Raw genomic sequence first — 20,622 nt, 5'->3', positions numbered from 1 at the left:
ATAGATGGGGAATCATGACAAAAGCTGCCACAGCGGGAATCCAGCATGAACAGCTGTGGTCACAGGGTGGGCTGCTGGTTGGTTTCAGTACCACGGACAGCAGCACTCCGCAACGCTCCTCTTTCCTCCTCTTGATGGTTCAAAGTGTTTTGTTTTTTTGTTTTCCAGGATGGGGTGTGAGTCCTTGAACACAGCACCCCCCTCTGGATATATAAGGATTTGCAGAGAAGACGCAAATTCCCCAAATTTAATGTTTTTCACCACATAGAGCAGGACTGGGTTTATTTTATCCAATTTCATGATGCTTGATGACAATGAGCAGAGCAAAAGATCAGCGAGAAGATTGTAAGTAATCTTTATTATTTCCGGTCAGTTGGGTACAGGAAAAACCTCTTTGTTGTATCCCATAGCTCGTCGCAGGAGACTGATCCATAAAGACAGACAGAGAGCCAGACCCAGGCAACACACTCAGTTATACATAAAATCTGAAAAAACAAACTGCGACAGGTGACTGGTTTCCCCAAGTGTGCAGGTGGATGTTCTCACATGTGGGGCTTTTTTTTGTCAGGCACACGTGTGAAAACATCATGCACATTTCAAGAGGTTAAAAACACAGCAAAAAAAAGAAAAAGTAAAGAAAACTGAGTCTGGTGGTTTATCTCCCATTTAGCTCTATGTGTCTGGTCTCCATGTAATCATGTTTTAACTCTGTTTGGACCACGATACCCCAGCGACATTTTGAGGCAAGGCTGATGAACAACAAGCAAATATAATCAGGGCTAAAATAAAGGGGTAATGGTGGAAAATAAATATACAGCATGTCACCCCAGATTAATAAAATAAATAATAAATTTATTTAAAAAAATGCCTGTTTCTGCTGCCTCAAAAGTGACCCAAGTATCATGGTCTTAAATTAAGGGTGTTCACACAACACATGGGAAGTCAGCATGCTCACAGTTACACACATACAGATATGAATGTCTTTATAGAATATGTATCTGTCATCACAGCTTGGCAAAAAATTACACTTATACACAACAAATGCACAATAACACCTGGATTCATAATACCAGCCAGTGGAGAAAGACCCAACACACGTTTGCGTGGTCTGTCCCTCGGCTTCCTGTGAAAACGGACGGCCCCCCCCCCCACGTCCAATAACAGTAGCCTATAGATAAAGAATTTATGTTTCCCATTAACCCCACTAACACACGCACATACAGTCACACACACGTAAATTTTTTTCTCTCACACTTATTACATGTTAATAACATCATGAGGAATGTGAATCTTGAGTCAGTGACTGAATGGATGACAGGATGTGAGATAGTTTCAACCAGCTACGGTGTGTGGCTAAATGTTGAGAGCAGTAAAACCTGACAGAAGTACAAAAACACTCCGTAACATCCTCAGTTGGCAATTATGTCGACATAGTTACATTAGGCTATATGTAATCGTTGCTCGGCAGCATACAAAAATAAAAGAAGTTGCTCTGGTGCATATTCGGAGTCATCTGCATGTGAGCTAAGTAGTCTCTATGCAAAAAGAAGGAATTGTTTTCGGCACATTGTCTTTTTCTAAACGAATGAGGCTAGCTCACCTATCGTATATCGATTAGTATTCGGGTGTAACTGTATCTGCCTGAATATTAAACAACCAGTAGCAGCTTCTCATGCTCCTCGTTGGTGTTGTTTGTTGGCTTTTTTTTTTTTGCAAGCTCGACTTATGCATATTTGGAATCTCTCGACTCACGACTGTCGAAAACCTGTTAATTACATAAATGATTTTCAACAGTCATGTTTTCTGCTCTGTAGATCTCTGAGACCAGTGTTTCTGTTTGATTTTCATACTGAGTTCCTGCAGTCACCTTAACAAGGCTGGTGTTTGATGACCCGTTAACTGCATAAGAATTTATTTAGGATTTTAAAAACAGCTTCACTCTACCTATACCACCATCAAATCTAAACTAATACAACAACCAAGGGCCCATGATTCACAAGTCAATAATTAAAGTAGGAGTAAGGGATTAGTTGGAAGCGTCCAAATGGCATTGTGTCGGGAGTGTGATCACCAGACTGAGAACGTCAGGACTCATTAAACATGTGCAGTTTAGTTGATTAGACTTTGGCACCTTGTGTGCTCAAAGGTCTTTTAGCTAGAGAGGAATTTAAGACTTGAATAGGAGTGTGTCAGTGTTCTCTCAGCCTGGTCTTAGTAATTACACACCCCGATCTTTGTGAAACAGATATATCCTGTTAATATATGTGTGTGTTTGAGTGTGTGTAGGGCATCCTCTGCTACACTTGGCATTGTCTTAACAATTTCATTCATTTCTCAATGTCTCTCAATATCAGATGAACAAAAAGCATGTCTCAAAAGACATTTTCTCAGTGATGGTGGTGGACTATGCCTTGGGGAGTTTATGACGAGACATGACTAAAACATGAAGCATCATAATATATTTAATTTTAACAGTAGTCATTGCAGAGGTCCCACGATCTCTGCATCGAACCTGTATGATCAGGATTCTCTCATCAATTCCAGCGGGACCGACTGGCACCTGTGAAATGACTACGCACATCAGTAATTTCTAAGTGTTGGCAGAAATCCACGGAAATTGCAAGATCCGCTTTTAACACAGTGTAGCAGACCTTAGAAATGCATGATTTCAGCAAGAGCTGTGACAGCTCTGCTTCTTATGGCCAAAGTCCTAGTAAAGATTCAGTATCAGGGCAATAGAAGATATGGAGGATAGAGGGAAGGGGAGGGGAGACATAAAGAAAGAAGCTGGAATGACGTTTTGGTCCCTCTCCTTCACAGCCTCTGGGTGAAGTTTTCGGGGAATACTCCTGTAGTGGCGTTTTCTTTGTTCTGCTGCCAGTCGTCCTGCTTCATTCCCATCAGCCAGCCGTCGTCCTAAAAGCACAGACATGCAAATATCGACGCATTGTCACTGCAATGTAACAGAGCCTGCCTGTGTGCGCGAGCATGCGTGTGTGTGTGAATACCTGTTCATCAGGGCTGTCAAAGGTGATCACTAGCACCACGTCTCCAGCCTTCATCTCCAGTTCGTCTGTGTCGTTGGCTCCGTAATCATGCATCACCTCGACCTGTGATCACATAAATGACAACATTAATTATCACCATTCGTACAAGATCTATTGGGGCTGAATAGATGCTCAGCACATTTGTATCATTTTCAGTTTTCTATCATGATTTACCTTGAACAAAAATCCAGGAGGCATGCCTGCAGGCTCTGCTGCTGCGGCTGCTGCTGCTGGTGCAGCTGCGGCTGCTGCTGCTGGTGCTGCAGCTGCTGCTGCTGGTGCTGCTGCTGCTGGTGCTGCGGCGGCTGCTGCTGGTGCTGCTGCTGCTGCTGGTGCTGCGGCGGCGGCTGCTGCTGGTGCTGCGGCGGCTGCTGCTGGTGCTGCTGCTGCTGCTGGTACTGCTGCTGCTGGTACTGCTGCTGCAGCTGCTTCAGTCACTGCTTCTGTTGCGGCTTCTGTTGATTCTGCCTCTACTGCAGGTGTCTGTTCAATAAAAAGAGGCTAAATATACTGACACATTGTTCACACTGTAACACTTCTTCATCTTTAAAGACATCTTAAAAGATGACCGAGAAACTCTGCCAGCAGAAAACTAGAAAGACTGCACTGTGGTCGTTTGCCTCCACGAACCAGTGAAGTTTCAGTCTGCATACATTTGACCACTGAAATCTAATCAATTAATTCTTCCTAGAGAGAGCTGGTCAAAATGTTCAAGAGGTAAAAACACATTTTGTGAGGCCACAGTGACCTTGAATATTGATCTTCAACCACCCAAATCTAATTATTTAATCCATGTGTCTAAATGAAATTATTTTTCTTGAGGCGTTCTTAAGATAACACATTCACAAGGCAAAGAAGGGTTTCCTGAGGTCACAGTGACCTAGACCTTCGATCTCCAGATTCTAATCATCACTCTTGAGTCCAAGTGAACATTTGCATCAAATTTGGGGAAGTTCCCTGACAGTATTCTTGAGATACCATGTTCACAATATAGGGACGGACAGACTGACAACTGTGGCCACTGGCTGTCGCTGGCACAGGCGCATAAAAAGCTCTTAATTTATGGGTAGTGAAAGATGTTAAGAGTTGAGAGTACATGTAAAATATTTGCCTTTGAGGTTAGATTATCTAGACTTTAACAGAAATTATTGCATTTACCTCTTCTACCACTGCTACTTCTTCTTCTTCTTCTTCTTCTGCTGTTGCTGCAGGAGCTTCTGCAGACTCATCCTGGGAGCAGAGAGGCAAAGAGGAATAACAGAGAAAGTTTAGAGAACTTGACACATAAAGGTTCTGAAAAAGGATGTGGAAAGAAGAACATAGAGACAGGACAAAGACAGACAACAAGACAAGCAGCAGAGCCTAAACAGCAAAGTCATAGTTAATAAAGCAAGGTTAGATATTATTGCACAGTCATAAAGATAAAGCTTTTGCACATGGATGCTATGTGCGTAGACTTGTGATTAGCAGTGATTTAAGTACATTGAGACCCAGATGTTTCTATTTCTTTCCCTCATCAATTTATTTCCAACTCGCCCTCTCGGCCACAGTTGATGCATCCACGCTGCTGCCCCAGATGCATCCTAACCCTTTCCATCTCGGGATTTCTCCATCTTTCCACCTGTCATTCACAATTTCTCTCTCTATCATCTGTTTCTTTCCCATACTCAAACCTCCTTCTCAAGAGTCGATGCATCCACCATTTTTCGTCCAGATGCATCTCTCCTTTTTTTTATTCTCTCCTTGGTTACCTGACCCTCTTCATTCTCCAACGTGGCGGCCGCTGGGTTGGCGGCAGCTGGGGTGTCGGCAGCTGGGGTGTCGGCAGCTGGGGTGTCGGCAGCTGGGGTGGTGGCAGCTGGGGTGTCGGCAGCTGGGGTTGCGACAGCTGGGGTAGCCTCTTCCTCGGTGGTGTCAGCTGGAGCCTCAGCTGCAGGTGTTTCATCATTGTCAGCAGGCACCTCTGTGACAGGCTGGCTCTCTTCATCGCCCAAGCCCTCCTGGGCTTCAGCTACGGGGTCGGAATGAACCGACTGGCTTCCATCCTCCTCCCATCCCTCCTGAGCCTCAGCCACAGGGTCACAGGGAACCGGTGGGTTTACTTCATCCCCCCAGCCCTCTGTGGCCGCTGCTATGGGGTCATAGCAGACAGGGGGCGCACCCTCATCCCCCCAGGCCTCTGCAGCAGCAGCCACAGGGTCATAGTGCTTCTGGGTCTCCTCTTCCTCGTCAGCCCTGTCCTCAGACTGAGGGGCAAGGGTCAGGATTCAAGGAATCAGAAGTTATAAGAGATATTTTACCTTATGGGTATTATAAGATGTTTGTAAATCAGTCAAATATTATTGATGGGCAGGGGAAATTGATATGGACATTGAGAGGGCTCTAAAGGGGGGCCTGGGGGTACTACCAACATGTCGGGTAAGGAGTTCAAACATTAAAGGACCATGCAAGTGATTTTAAATGCTTTAGCCCTCTTAACTTAAAATTGTGTTGGTTTTTCCTAAAATATTTTGGTTCATGGTGACCAGAAGATTATTTCTGCTTATTTTACTTATCCCCTGAGTTTTGGTGGTTTACAATTTTGCCACTGGTCACAATGTCGAATTTGCTGCAGAAATTCATCCTAACTCAGGTGACCATTTGGCTTTTCCATCATCAGGTCCAAATCCCACTTTGCTCTATGACGAAATTCTCATGAAATGACATGAACATCAGCCTCAACTGTTTGTGTTCTTTGATCATGAAGACAGTGATCCTTGTAAACATCTTACCTAATCATACCTAATCACAATGTCGTTGCGAGCATGTTAGTAAGATGTTAGCATTTCAGTCAAAGCACTGCTGTGCCTAAGTGCCATTTTACAGCCATTTGAAAATGGTTGGCAGTGATGTAAAAAGAGCTAAAAGCTGAAAAAGCATTCAAATGGTCTTTTAAGTGGTTGGAACATGAAAGAGGGTTTGAGGGGTCCGCTTGAAGCATTATTTAGATGGAACTTATTTGTTTTGCGATCATGGGGAAAGGGAGATCATGAAAGATGCCATGGACACTGTGGGTCACCATCATCATCATCATTATCATCATCAGCATCATCGAGCAAGAGCCAAGAAGATTGATAAACCCTTACAGAGCAGGATCAGGTTAAATCAAAAGACAGATGAAGATAAGGGTAGGTAGCAGTAGAAGGCAAGAAAGAAAAACAATAATCAGCCTTTTCCATCAGAAGATAGATGTTGGATCTTCTGTGTGGGGCTTGCAAGCATGGTTTCTATTCCCACGGCTATGTTCAGATGGAGAAAGAGGAAGGAAGCTTTGTAAGAGTAGAAGTGTCGGAGCCTTTCGGAGCCATCACTGCTTTGCCTCAAGCTCTGATACAGCAGGACTGTATGATTGTTGAGACACGTCCCTCTTACAGCGAACAAAACAAAAAGTCACTTAACAATCGGAATGCAAAGTTGCAAGCAAGGCTTTGTGAAGTTGCCCACTAAGTCTCCAGTCTCCTGTTTCTACAAAGCAATCCGCTGCGAAAATGAGCAACTTCACTCGACTTTCAGAACAGTTGTTCCCTGTGTGTCACATGGGGCCTAGTGCTGTGGCATGTGAACACACAGGGATACAAGGGGGAGCAGAAAAATGGGGTCAATTCACTTACAAATCATTTTACACATTGCAGATTTTAAATTTAAATTTATGGTTAATTGTATGTTGATAAACTTTGATTTGAGTCTAGTAGTTGGTCCTTTACAGGCCTTGGATCTACAGTTTTTAATATGTTACTGCATATCCTGCATATGTACAAAAAAGAAGAGAGCACTACATATGGGACATAATTTATATATTTTAACTAATACATGCAACTGTGTAAAATGTCCATTTGAAAATGAATTGACTCGATTTCCAACATCTATTTGTGCTGTACAACAATCTCTTCAGTGTTTGGTGTCATCACATGAAGCACTGCAGACACAAGGACAACACACAAACAGATTTGGGACGGACAAATGAAATAAGGAATGTACAGAATAATGAATATACAGAAATAACCATTATAGAAGTCCCAGCGCAGATTGTCCTGCATGTGTAGTGCAGGACTTATAAAGCAGCAAGCGTAATGAGAGTGGGGCTTGTATAATTGCTATATACATAAGTAGTAAATGCAAACAATGACAATGAATACAAATAAAAAGATGCCGATAAAGATGATGATCATAATGATAATTGTGTATTGTAATGTTTACGCGTGTTGTAGGATGACGGTGATTAACTTACCCATGAGTCCCAGTTTGCAGGCTGTGGAAAACAGAGGAGGCAACAGGATGAGAAGACAGAATGAAACTCTTAAATAAAGTCTTTTGTTTTGTTTATTTTTTTGCTTATGCCCGTTGCATTCAATAAGACATTTACAGTGCAGGTCCCATGCTGTTAACCTATAAGCCCATAGCAGGAGATCTTCAGCAGAACTAGAGAACAGGCACTACAGTACAGAACAGTACTATTTGAAAGAAGAAGAAGAAGAAGTGCAAATGATAGAAACAGAAAGAAGTAGATTCTGTCATGTGTTTACTGCACAAAAGCTAATTTATTCACAATTAGTATCGTTCCCAACAGCCAGGTAAAATAGTGTCTGTGGTTTGAGATGATCATTACCTAACAGCAGGGGTGCAGTGCAAAGAAAACAACATAATTTCACATTATTATTTTCTTGTGCTCACAGCAATAAGCTTAAGGAACAGTGGTGACTCACACACACGGTATATTTTGCCCTTGGTTAAGTCTCTCAGGCTATATGTACATACTGCTGCCCTATAGGCGGATGTTATCTCTGCTGACTCAGAGGAACACTTACGGTTAGTGAATGAATAATACAGTGTTTTGATTATTATAAATATGTTCAGTGTCTTGCTTGGTTTCTACTAACTCCAGGGGAAATATATCTCGTTTAGATGTTCCAGCTTTTTATTTCCGCAGCTACTTGCTCACTGTTTGGTCGTGGGCAGTTGTTGAGCCTGAACTATTCAGAAAATATGTAATAAAACTATAAAACAAAACCAATTAACTCTTCAGAGAAAGAAGTCAGGCTACTATCAGTCAACAGTTCATGCCATGAGTGATCTGTGGATTGTGCTGAAGAAGCAGGAAGAGGTGGTCTCTAGAAGCAGGTTTCTACAGATCATCATGCCATCATCCGCCTTTAGTTTGGAAAATCAGAAAGAAGAAGCAGAGCAGCTGACACCTCAAACTATGCCAAACCCACCAAGGGATTTTAATTTTGTGTCCAGACTTATCCAAGATTATTTCAGTATATTTAAAGTCAAATAACTGCTCTGGCAACTGGCACTGTTTCTGAAAAGAAAATTGGAACCTTATACTTTTTCATTTGTCCAACTTGTTTTAACTGTTTTAAATATCATGAAATGAGCTTAAAGACTGTCTGAATAGAACATAAAATCTCTTGTGAGAGCTTGGCATTTCTTGCAGTGAAGTGTCTCTTCAACTATATAAACGTTCATGCCATGACTCATCCACCTGTGTGACCGCGGAGGCTTTGGTTGTCGCACTGAGAGAGTCCAGGTCCATGTCCAATAGGCTGCTCACTGCAGGACCGTCAAACTGATAACAACAGGGATAGGAGCGCTCATTGGCTGATTGGGTACAACAGACGTGACAAGACGGGTGGACAGAAAAGAAAAGGGAAAACTGGGAGGAGGAGCAGGTGCTGACCTGCACAGAAGAGGGGAACATTAAAGGGCTATTCCACAGTTTGTCACTAACCTCTGAAGGGGAGGTGACACTGATATCAGGAGCAGGAGCAGCTGCAGCATCAAACAGGTTGATGATGTTCTCTGTCTTCATCTCAATAGACGGGGTCACCTTGGGTGGGGGAGGCATTGCTGGCTTTAGCTAGGACAGAGAAACGAGGATAAAGAATTAATATGAGATTTAGCAAAACCGAACAACATGGTTAAATCAGCCGTTAGTTATTGAAAACTTGTTTAAAAAGGGTTCTTTAATAATCCAATTTCCAAAAATTCAAAAAAATTACTGGAAATCGATCAGAATGAATTACAAATGTTGACAAAAATAATTCAGAACTAGATCTATTTTTCTCAGGATATGTTTTGAATTGTCATAGAAGAAAAAGGTATAAACAATTCATTTCCCGTTCACATAGTTTTTTATATTTCATAAAGCAATCAACGCGAGGGGAATTGCTCCACTGATCCAATCAGAGCTGCCTCCTTCAAAGATGAGCAAAGTGCCCTTGCAGCAGTAGAAGACGCCAACGCTGAGACTCTGCCATGATGATGGAGTGTTGTTTTAGAGAAGAGGCTTTCCACTCAGTAATTACTTTTACTTTTAAATATATTTAAAAAGCAAGTTCTTACTCACTTCTACTCAAGTAGAAAAGTTATAGTCATAGAGATGGCTCCTACATGACATGCAGCCATCACCAGTTTGAGAGACATCATTCAGTGGCAAGACTCTAACACATCTGAATAGAGAAAGCTTCAAAGTGTGTGTGTTTACCTTGGAAGGAGATTTGGGGATCGGGGGAGGTCCTCCTGGCCTGAGAGTGTGGTTAGATGGTTCTTTGCCACTGAGTGAATGAGAGAGATCGAGAGAGGGAGGACAAAAAGAAAATACGGACAGATTACAGAGACAGTGACGTGGATGGTGAATGATGATATGAGAGAGGAGGGTGCAGCAAAGGTTAGAGGGAGCAGCTAAACGCTAAAACATGACAAGAGAGAAGTTACATGGCATGCTGTAGAGAAGTTCAAGTGGACGTTGGCATCTATCATGCAAGAAAAGTGAGCCTCTCGCATCCCACCATCACTCCCATCCCATGCAAGTGTGTGCCTCCTGTTAATCCTCACAAGCGAGCAGTGATGAGAGGCATTCGGTGTCATACAGAAGCCGCCCCAGATCTGCAGATGTGCAAGGAGATTGGAACAAACCAGCAACCTAATGCTGGATAAGGCAGTCGTTTACATTCATGGCTTTAAATGAGAACATTTTAAATTAGGTTCCACATTACTAAGACTGTACAAATGATGGACCCCAGAACTCCAGGGGCCCAAAGGCTCCAAGCTTTTTGTGCAGGCTTGTGTCACTACATTTCTAACTTTGTTAAGGAATGAATGACACTAAAACAATCAACTGGCATTATAAGGGCCCCTCGGTGGGTTCTTTTTAATTACCTGACCAATTTTCCGCAGGGCACCGGCGGATCGAGGATTTTTCTAAGTCTGGGGCCATAAAGGGGCCACAATTGAAACAGAGTGGACGTTTATATGTCCAACATCCGTGCACAATTACTTCCTCAGTAAGGTGCACATTGAAGTCATTCCTTGTTTACATGGAATACAATTTGAATATATTTTGAAAATTGGTCCTTGTTCAAGCACATTGTGTACTACAAAAAAGCCTAGAAAATAAAAATTATCAAATTGTTATATTTATTGTTTGTATTGTTGGTAAGTGACAAGTTATTTTTTAAATCTTTTTAAGACTACTGACCAGTGCCCCCTGGCCCCACCTCTGGAACCGGGACCTTCACAGTGCCTACAACTGCATTACCCAAAAATGAACCTTGAGATTTGGGCTCTATCATTACGTAACAGTCTTGCCTGGTGCAGCATTAAATGCACAGTTTTGCTCGTCTCTTGTTTATCTGCAGCTCTGAGGGCACAGCTCTCTGATCACACAGTGTCTGTGAATTCACTTGCACAACCAAGCACTAGTTCTCTCTAGAAACAAATCTCCCAAGCCTGCAGACTGACTGACATAAATACAGCTGGACAGACGATCCAGTTGGACAGACAGACAAAGAGTTGTGTCACCATGGTTACCACAGATGCTGCTGGTTACCTCCTATTTGCTCCTGACGTTGAAGGGCCGCGGTTAACTGTCTTTCTGCAAGGAGGGGTTGGCTCCAGGTTAATGCATGTCACTTTGTGTGTCTGTTCCTGTGTCTTAACTAAAATGTTTGGAACATATAGTCTTTGAGACCACAGGTTCCATATTTTCCACATGGACAGATCAAGTATGAATTTCAATCAGTGAAATAATCAGTTGGATCATTTGTTCATCATTTTTCTACCATTTCTCCTCCACTAGTACCACTATGACTGTACTAGAATTACTAATACTACTACTTCTACTTCTACTCCACTACTATGTTATATGCCACCACATTATATTCTTTAAAAGTTTTCAAAAAAGAAAATAAACTTCTTGTTTTTGTGAAATCACCTAATTTTTCATTTCCAGCTCTTACTTGTGATGGAGACTATGACCCCGTTAGGAACTGGTATTAACATCAATTCTGAAGTTCATCGCTTTGATTATTTGAATATAAAGCTTTATGCGAGGTGTGAACTTAACGTTGCTGACTTGTGATCAGATGTCTCAGGATGGATGCTAATACCAGGTCTGATCTGGGCCTATTACAATAATCAAACATAGTGAGTTGTGTCTCTCTGTGTTTCACATATTTGCAAACATTTCTCAAGAAGATATATTTTTCGCAGAAGGAGACATCCTGCAAGTATTTTCTTCAAGAGGAGCAGCCACAGTGATTCATTGAATTATTGTTATTGAAGTATTGCTGTGAGAGATTTTGATTGATAGATCTTTGCTCACTAACCTGGTTGTGTCTGTTTGCTCCAAATCCACCAAGACATCATACATATCCTGATCCAACTGCAGGGAAGGGAAAGAGAAGCATGGGAGTTATTTTACCATATGATTCTCCCAAAATCTTGAATTGTGAGGCAACATCTTTATCAGTCTGTCTGTATGTGGCTCACATATCTTGAGAAACATTCATTTTATCAAGTTCACACTTGGCATGTGTGTTGTTAAATGCCTGAGGCAGTGCTGTGTGCAGCGCCTGGTTCTCTAGTTTTATTCTAGTTGAATAAACAGGTGGACAGCTCTTTGTGCAGCAGCCTCTTGGTTCTGTGGACTGACTCCTGCAGCAGGTCTTTAATTACCGCTGCTCAATTACTGCCTGTCACTTTTACAGTTTCAGGAAGAAAAGCTGCTTCCAGCAACACCATGGCTCAAGCAAACGGCCCATTACAAACAGGCAGGTTTAGAATGGGCACCGCTTTGGCTTTCACTGAATGAAGAATCTTTCAAGTCATTAGTTTCATCACATTGTCCGTGCGCTGTCAGGTTTGTTTGCATCATCATGTCCAAATTCTGCAGAGAGACAGTATTTACAACTCTCCAGCTAAGGCAGCATTACAGTGACTAATCTCAGTGCAGTCGGCTTAAAATAAGAAATGAGCTATAACAGACTTAGCATATGATGTTCAAGGGCAGCAAGAATGGCAGCCCCTGCTAATGTAGTCACTGGCACAGTCAACATTTTCCCATTAAGTGTTATCTGATAGTCTGCGTCAGTTTGTTTTTTCTGCTCTCCATCTGAGTTCAGCACCACTGGGGAGGTCCATGTTGACGCATCTCACCCGGCTCATTTCCTTGTGAAACTTGTCCTCGAAACCGGCCAAACTCTGGAAGGTGCTGATGTAAAACCCAACACGACTAGAGACAGAGACAGAGACAGAGACAGAGACAGGGACAGAGAGAGAGAGAGGGAGATTCAGTATTGACTGCATTACTGGCTTGACTTGGTTCAATATCCTGTGAGGGTTAATGTGGCGCAGATGTAAGTGAAATGTAATTATAGCATCTATCCATCAACAGGAAAATCAGCATCAGTTTGCACACACACACACGTGGACACAGATACACACCTGTTCCAGAGTGAAGGTAACTCCTCTTGCAAGTCAATATTAATCTCCTCAAACACCTTCTGGGCTCTCTCCAACTCTTCCTCAGCCTGAAACACAAAAGCACACGCACACACGCACACGCACACACACACACACACACACACACACACACACACACACACACACACACACACACACACACACACAGACAACAGTCGTGTTTCCATGACTTCAGAGAACATCACATTTACTGACATTCATTTCAACTTCTCTAAACTAGCCACCCGCTATGATTCACAGTCAGCAGACGTTGTAGAGGTACAGTAAGATGGGTGTGTACCTGGCTCCTGGACAGACTGGTCTGGGCAACGTTGTGTGCAGACAGGATACCCTGAGCCCAACCTGGAGTGGCCCTCTCCAACAGAGACGAAGGCTGGGGGAGAGAACAAACTCAAATGATTAACCTTCTCAAATGGCTGATACAATTTTTGAATTGGCCAAGTGTGATTATAACCATCATCAAAAGCCGCGGCGCATTTGCGTTACCTTGGTGATTTTAATGCCCCCGTCCTTTTTCTTGGCCTTGTGTGTGGCAGAATAGTTGTGCCTGGCGCTGTCGTAATCCACCAGTTTCCTGTCCCTCTTAGCAATGCGCGCCTGAACGGAAGAGAAGAAAAGAGTAGAAGAGAAAAGGGAGAATGAGAATTTGTGTTATTTATTGTCTCTATCTGCAGTGCAGTTTCCACGCATAATAAATAACCTTGTCTTTGTTAGCCTCCAGGCAACCAATGAACAAATGTGCTTGTTGGAGAAATAAGAGATAGATAGATTCATTCAATGCTTTCTTTATAACGTCTACTTATGTTTAATATCCATAACTCAATAAAACCGAAAAAAGTGTGAAAGGCTCACTGCATGAACACGTGATGCTAACACTTTGCAGGGGAGGTAACAACATGTCGCTTTGACCACACAGCTCACCTTAATGTCGGGGAACTGGCCCAGGTACGTATCCATGGAGATGAGGGCATTGTCGACCAACTTCTGGTGGTAATCCGTCCACAACACATCACAGTCCTGCAGCGTGGATGAACAACAGCACGCACAATAAAACTTTTCCATCTCTTCCTCAGAGTTAATTCCAGTTGCTCGGCTGCTATATGTCTCGGCTTGATGGTCTCGTATCTAAAATTAGAATAAACTGAACCCCTTTACTGTTTAAAAGCACCATCAATCCAAAAGTAATTTTAAGAGCAAGCATGATGAAGGAGAGACGCATCCTTCTAACCAAGGCACACCCACAATAACAAGGAAGAGCTGCTGGGAAACAGAAGCTAATAATGAGCCATTCACGCCCACACACACTTTCTCTCTCTCACACACTCATGCAGATGATTCCTCTCTTTAAAACACATTTATCAAAGTGTATCTGACCTCCACAATGGAATCCACTTCGTTCTTGCCTTGCCACTCCGGCTCGTACATATCAGCCAGACAGGACTGCAGGTTATTGGACGACTCATGCATGGCTGAGGACAAACACAGCGACTGTTCAGTAGGTATTTGCACATCCATGACTGTGTGTGGCTTGAATGCATGAGCGTGTTCATCAGTGTAACTTTGCATGGGTTTGTGTATGTGTGTGTGTGTGTTTCACCTTTCACAGCATCCAGGTACACCCTGAGGTCCCTCTGCAGTTTGCTGCCTTCGGTCTGTGGGTGAAACACAAAACACGAGGGTCAAAGAGAGTGCGAGTAGAGAAGTAAAGACGTTACAAGCCTGTTGTGCAAGAAAATGCTTCAGTCTCAGCAAATTCAAACCTATCGAGACAAGTGGTGGGGGAAGTACTCAACTATTTTACCTCAGTAAAAGTACAAATAAATACTGCCGATGCTGTTACTGAAAACACTTTTCTTCACCAGTGATACTGTGCTGCAGGAGGCTGGGTCTAATGTTACCTGCCCGCTCTGATTGGATCAATGGACCTGTTCCCCTATTGTTACTGATTACTGAGCTGGATTCAGTCCAAAGCCAAAGGCAATGCCACAAAACAAATCTACTCAAGTAAAGTACAAATACATGAAATATGTACTGAAAGTATAGTAACAAAGTAATTTACATCCCATCAATGGTTGAAAAAACTCTGGTGGAAAAGGTTCTGAGATGCAGCGACCTTTTACCCTCTCTTGATATAGTTTGATGTGGTAACATATGGTGCAGTAAAAGTAACAGTCGGGGTAGATTTGGGAGCACATTAACTCGGCCATGCAACATGTGTCACTCACGTATTGTTTGCTGAAGTTGATAACTCCCTCCTCAAAGGCAATGTCTTTGGTCTCATCGGCTTTGCCAAGCTTCTGGAGAACCTGTCCGTCAAACAAATAATTGTATTAGTGACAACACCGAGGGCAACAGTAGCAAATGAATTCACTCGGTTTTTACTTGATGAAATACAAAAGGTAAAGTTTTTGATGCTTTATAAAAACAGGCGTGACGGGAGATAGACCGGTTTGTCTTTCTTCACTTCACCTGTTCTCTATATCTAACGATTAAGTAAAATATGATTATAGATAGAAAAGTGAATTGTTTGACAATGAGAGAAATGGGAGCATACACATATTTGTTCAAAGTTATAGGTCACACACTCTGGACTGCACTTTAAAGTCACTCAGCTGTAACTCACTTAAATGTACAATATTAATTTCTGTCTGGCTAATGTGCAACACATTTCACTGTATATAATCTCCCACTATATATACTCTGTTTACACTGTATATTAGTTATATTCCAAAAGTACTTTTATATTTTCATTGCCTCTACATTGCCTGTTAACTTTTTATTACTTGACTGATTACTCTATTTTTGGACTTGTCCTCTTTGCTGCTGTAACAGTGGGACCAATACAGAATTATCTTAGATATATAAATAGACAAATAATGTCAGAAATACGCCACAGCTACAGCACAACCCCCTCTTCCTGACGCATTCATACATATGTAACGTACATACTGGCTTCATAATGTTTCCTCTCGGTCTACCTTCTCTCAAGTCCAACAGTGCATGATGCGTGTAGATGGACACGCAGCGCCCCCTGACATACATTCAGCGCACAACCCGCAGGTGCGTGCACGCACAGACGTGGCCCCTTATTTACCACTTGCACACACCGCAGCGTGCGTGTTCCATACCACTGTGATGCTTGTAAAAATGAAAGAGAGTCTGCAGTCAGCCACCATCTGCGTGACGACCCTCAGCTACAGTATAAGCCTGAACCCCATCAGTCGCCAGGCTGAGTAGTGAGCAGGCCGAACAGGTTTTATCTCATTGCATTAAGATCAATGTCCGCTGCATGACATTGGCTGAAGAGGGGGATGTGTTTTAATGCACACTCCCCCATCCCCAGAACACACCATCCATGCTCTTATTATTATTAAAAACGTCGTGATGCGACACTGCGCCTTCAGTCGTTGGAGGATGCGGCACCACTGCTGCCTCACAGCCTGTGGGCCTGCACTTCCTCCTCCTCCTCCCCTTCCTCCTCCATCCCTGTGCGTTAACATGTAAACCAGCAGCTCCTACCTTCTCCTGGGCTCTGGTTAGCTTTTTCTGCACGTTGCTGGCCACTTTCCCCGCAGTCAGCCCCTTCCCCAAATTCAACTCAGCCATCTTGGAGCGTTGGATCGGTCTGTTGGATGCGGGAGAAGGAGAGGAAACACAGGAGAATAACGATCGGACGGACCGCTACGGCGACGGTGGATGCAGATTCATCAATGTCCAGTGGAGAAATAACGTTGATGGGTGTAATCGTGTGATGCTGCGATGTATCTGTGGGATTGTGTGAGGGCTGAAAGCTAAAGCTGTATCTCTGTAACGTTGAGCCGATGTGTGCGCGTCCGTGACAGAGGAGGAGGATGCTGAGAGAGATGCTCTTAAAGGCACAGATGCTGCTGCGCACGGAGGAGGCTGTAGTATAGATAAAAAAAGATTAAATGCAAATGAAATCTATTCTATGAGAAGAATATTCTACTTTTTGTAATATAATGATTTGTTGTTGCTGTTTTTTTTTACAATTTGGCCCCAAATTCCCCAGGATCATGGAATCAAGTCTTTAATTCCTCAATATATTGAATTTACAAGAAATAAATATAATTCAATACATATAAAATCATTCATAACTGACCAAACACAATAAACTACGGAAACCCAACTTACACTAGGGCCTTACTTACTTTTAAACATGTGCTGTATTAAAGCTTCAAACTTATCTGCCTCAGTCAGAACATTGTTACATAACAAGTGAATGGAAAAGAAAAGCTTATAATGTCAATGGAGATTAGAAGTCATGTGACTCAGGAAAGTAACAGTTTACTGCACAGCCAGACACCAGTGTAGTAAATATTAAACATTTTGACGTTGATAGCGTTTGCAGTAGTGAACGTTAATGGATTAAAAGTATAATAGATCCAAAAATGATTTTAATTTAAATTTTTGAGCAGTTTTTCTTTGAATAAATAACATCAGGCTGAGAGTGGAAGTAAAAATTATGACCAGACCAATTTTATGTGACTGTAAAAAGAACTCTAAAATGATATATTATGAATGTGTAAAAAATATGCATTAAAACTATAAGCATATATTGTGAATGGGCACTTATCCATGATTAAACCATTATAATCTGCTGTGTCTTTTCCCATGACGACCATCGCACCTGAGGATAGACTTCATTTGCACCTCATTTGCAAACATGGACCAGACACCAGCAGGATTCATCTGGTTTTAAAGGCTCCACTGTGTTCCACAAGAAGCTACTTTACTCCACGAGATGGCGCTGTTGGCCCATGTCACACGCCCATGAATACAGTATCTATAGTAGGCCCATGCACACAGCTCTGACTCTTACTCTTGAAGAAAAAACATCTGGCTGTTACTGCTCAAGGGCTGCAGCAGCCTGGTGAAGGATTAAGGCTGAGTGGATGTACAGAAGAGATCAGACAGAGCAGGCTGTTCTCATGCATGTTATTGTGGATCCATGGTGAAATGATCATGTCTTAAAGTTGACTACATGTTGCAAAATGATGTACAACAATCCACATTATGTTCCTGGATTTTCAACTCTTTGTTTTTCTTAATTCCATGGCCTCATTGTTGACTTGTGCATGTAACTGTACAAACGTCGTAAAGAAAGTGTAGCTTTGGTAAATGCATAGCCGTCCAATAATCGACTGAAACTGAGCCAATATCACCAAATAATAATAATAATACATGTTATTATTAGAACATAGATCAGTCACATACCCTCAAATTGCACAGAGCTGCATGAAAACAGCATCCACAATTGGTAGTAAAGACAAAAACACATAATATGTAAAAACCATTACAATAAATTAGGACGTTATCTAATTAAAACAGTAAAAAAAGATTAATAATAATAATATAATAATAACGGATGTATTACAAATACAGGTCAATTGTATATAATAGAGAAACCACAGCTCTCTCTTGTCTCAGGTTGAGCTGGGAGCTCTCCGAGGTCCTGAACCCACAGGCGGCTGGTGCTGAACAAAAACGCTACAAATATATCAAATCTGCACTTTAGTTTATATTTTATTTTTCCTTCAATTACACTGGATGTAATTATATCACTGTTGCATAATCTGGCATGAGAGCGCGTTAAGGAAGAAATCCTGCTCGCATGTGAGAAGAAAGATGGTTTAGTGTGGAGGAGGCTGATTACTGGGATCTCCTACTTTACCCCCGACAATAACAACATTTGGCCACGAGTCACCAAGCTCATTCGTTCCCGTATAATCACATGGACAGCCCCTCTCTCCCCCCCCCCCCCCCCCCCCCCCCCCCCCCCCGTGCTGCGGGAATGGTTTAACCCGTTCACAGAGAGCGAGGGAGACGCAGGGAGCACAAAGGAAGCTGGTCGTTTGGATGGATGGAAGGGTGGAGAGAGAGGGAGAGAGAGAGAGAGAGAGAGGGGGGGGGGGGGGGGTGTATATATAATTGGGCGCATGATGTAAACATGGAATAAAAAACCGCAAGGGTGCATTTTCCACTTCTCCGTCGCTCCTGGTCCATTATCGGCGTTCAATATTGCATGAGGTCCTGACTAACAAAAGCGCGTCTGTCTGGACGGCTGAGGGGGGGGGGGGGGAGTGTGCAGGGAGCATAAGTGAGAAAGGAGGAGACAGAAGAGGAGTTGAGCTTTGTTTCATCCGCGCTTCAGAAAGGAGGTTCGCGAGTTGCTCTTTTCTGCTTTTTGGACCCAAACCTCTTCACTGAGTCGCGGGGTCGACAAGTGGAGATCCCCCCCCCCCCCCACCCTTGTCTTCAATCCATCTGATTAATTTATCTCGTGGTTGTCTGGGTTTTGGACTGGAGCATGAAGCCGGGAACAAACACGCCAATATGTTGCATCCCTGAGGTGAGTGGGTCTCCCTTTGTTCTCTCCAAATTACAACACAGGGTCTTATTATTGTTTTGTATTGAACCGTGTCTGGTTAAAAAAAAAAATGTGACCGTAATCTCCACCCAACAGACCCCCTCAAAAAATCAATAAGAACCATGCACATTTCCCATCATGTTAAAATGGTTCCCAAAAGCCAATTATGCTGCGCACAGCACACACAGCCCTTATGGCAAATCACTGTAATTGCCTTTGAGAATGAGACACATGGAGGGCTGCCTCGGCTCTGCTATTGTTTCCCTCTCTATTGTTTTCAACGGAACATTTGGTGCTCTTAAAAAACACAGAGACACGAGGCAGTTGGAGTGTATCAGTGTGTCAGGGGCAGCCGGATGAATCCTTCATGATGTGTGGGAATGAATAATTTAAGGGACTAAACTGTGAATTTGATACCCGTGTACATAACTGGGTTGGACAGTGTGTAAACACTGGGAGTCCAATTGATTTGCACTTGCGGAAAGTCACGTGCACCAACATCTATCTATCTATCTATCTATCTATCTATCTATCTATCTATCTATCTATCTATCTATCTATCTATCTATCTATAAATTCATAGTCTCACTGGGTTTCTCTCTTTCTCTCCATCCCCTCTCTTCTTCTCACGAGTACAATAATAGCACATGAAGCATCATCATAATTAGCAGTTTACCAGAGTAGATAGGACGTAAATATAGGCAGAAGGCCTGCTGAGCTAAGTGTGCAGGCATTTTTTTCTTGGATTTCCCTTTGTTAAGTGTGCAAATGTTGTCTCCGCACCATGCACACAGCCTGCTACAGTAGTTCTATACTGGAAATGGCAAAGCTTTGAACTTGTGTGTGTTCCCTGTTTCACACTCCTGCAATTTCAAGATAGTATTGTTCGCAAATGGTTTCAAACAAAAGCATGGAAGGCGTGAAAACATGAAAACTAGAGTTATCAGCTGCTTCCTTCTCTCAAATTTTATTCAGTGCTAATAATGTGTAGGAATGTGTGTGTGTGTGTGTGTGTATGTGTGTGCCTGTGAGAGCATGTGTGCGCAGCTGTCCATGTCGTGCAAGAAAAGAGGAAGACACACACAGACTGTCAAGAGAAAAGACATTTGTGCAGACATTTATATACCGTGCTTGGCTTCTGCTACAGGGAAGATTAGGAAATCAAACACTGCAATACAAGAGTGCACGTGAGAGGCAAAGAGTATAAAATGGAGAGTATTATTATGCTGTTATCTGGCAGTTATGAGCACCGAACTCCCTTTTTAAAATAACAGATTATAAAGAACACTTTGGCCCTCTGCTTGCATGAAAAGGACAAGGCATGGGCTTGTACAGAAAAAAGTCAAATTACTTCCCTGACCTGCAGATCTCTGGAGATGCAAT

General features: G+C 42.6%; 2 protein-coding genes across 8 annotated transcripts in view; one reads left to right on the top strand and one right to left on the bottom strand.

Moving 5' to 3' along the window:
• Positions 1-331: 331 nt before the first annotated feature.
• On the bottom strand, positions 332-16,733 carry LOC117754698 (myc box-dependent-interacting protein 1). 7 transcript variants are annotated; one of them, XM_034573793.1, is made up of 21 exons: positions 16,654-16,733; positions 16,371-16,476; positions 15,077-15,157; positions 14,449-14,503; positions 14,226-14,320; positions 13,773-13,868; positions 13,338-13,448; positions 13,132-13,224; positions 12,813-12,898; positions 12,525-12,600; positions 11,696-11,751; positions 10,918-10,962; positions 9,574-9,643; positions 8,818-8,946; positions 8,572-8,655; positions 7,315-7,335; positions 4,799-5,293; positions 4,206-4,277; positions 3,222-3,530; positions 3,009-3,110; positions 332-2,916 (listed from the first exon to the last, which is right to left on the bottom strand). In XM_034573793.1, exons 2-21 carry the CDS (start codon positions 16,455-16,457, stop codon positions 2,815-2,817), a joined length of 2,265 nt encoding a protein of 754 aa, XP_034429684.1. In that variant the 5' UTR covers positions 16,458-16,476; positions 16,654-16,733; the 3' UTR covers positions 332-2,814. The 7 variants fall into 7 exon arrangements, with proteins under 7 accessions (XP_034429684.1, XP_034429687.1, XP_034429685.1 ...); XM_034573796.1 differs by lacking the exon at positions 16,654-16,733 and having other exon boundaries at positions 4,799-4,853; positions 4,899-5,293; positions 16,371-16,647; XM_034573794.1 differs by lacking the exon at positions 16,654-16,733 and having other exon boundaries at positions 4,799-4,903; positions 4,946-5,293; positions 16,371-16,647.
• Positions 16,734-18,668: 1,935 nt separating this feature from the next.
• The window catches only part of tmem198a (transmembrane protein 198a), a 29,515-nt gene continuing 27,561 nt past the window's right edge, over positions 18,669-20,622 (top strand). Inside the window, exon 1 of the mRNA XM_034573792.1 lies at positions 18,669-19,221. The gene's annotated coding sequence lies outside the window, so the exon portion shown is untranslated. The remainder of the gene's footprint in view (positions 19,222-20,622) is intronic.

The sequence above is a fragment of the Hippoglossus hippoglossus genome, chromosome 21, assembly GCF_009819705.1.
Source record: "Hippoglossus hippoglossus isolate fHipHip1 chromosome 21, fHipHip1.pri, whole genome shotgun sequence".
Classification (NCBI taxonomy): domain Eukaryota; kingdom Metazoa; phylum Chordata; class Actinopteri; order Pleuronectiformes; family Pleuronectidae; genus Hippoglossus; species Hippoglossus hippoglossus.
The sequence above is the reverse complement of the archived record's forward strand: the minus strand, read 5'-3'. Positions and strand labels throughout refer to the sequence as shown.

Bases quoted from the DNA above. Each gene is read 5' to 3' on its own strand.
- LOC117754698 (XM_034573793.1), bottom strand. From the start codon at position 16,457: ATGGCTGAGTTGAATTTGGGGAAGGGGCTGACTGCGGGGAAAGTGGCC. The intron at 9,644-10,917 runs GTAACCAGCAGC...TCATTCACTCAG, and splicing joins ACGTCAGGAGCAAATAGGAG to TGGCAAAGAACCATCTAACC. The intron at 4,278-4,798 runs GTAACCAAGGAG...CTCTGCTCCCAG, and splicing joins TGGAGAATGAAGAGGGTCAG to GATGAGTCTGCAGAAGCTCC.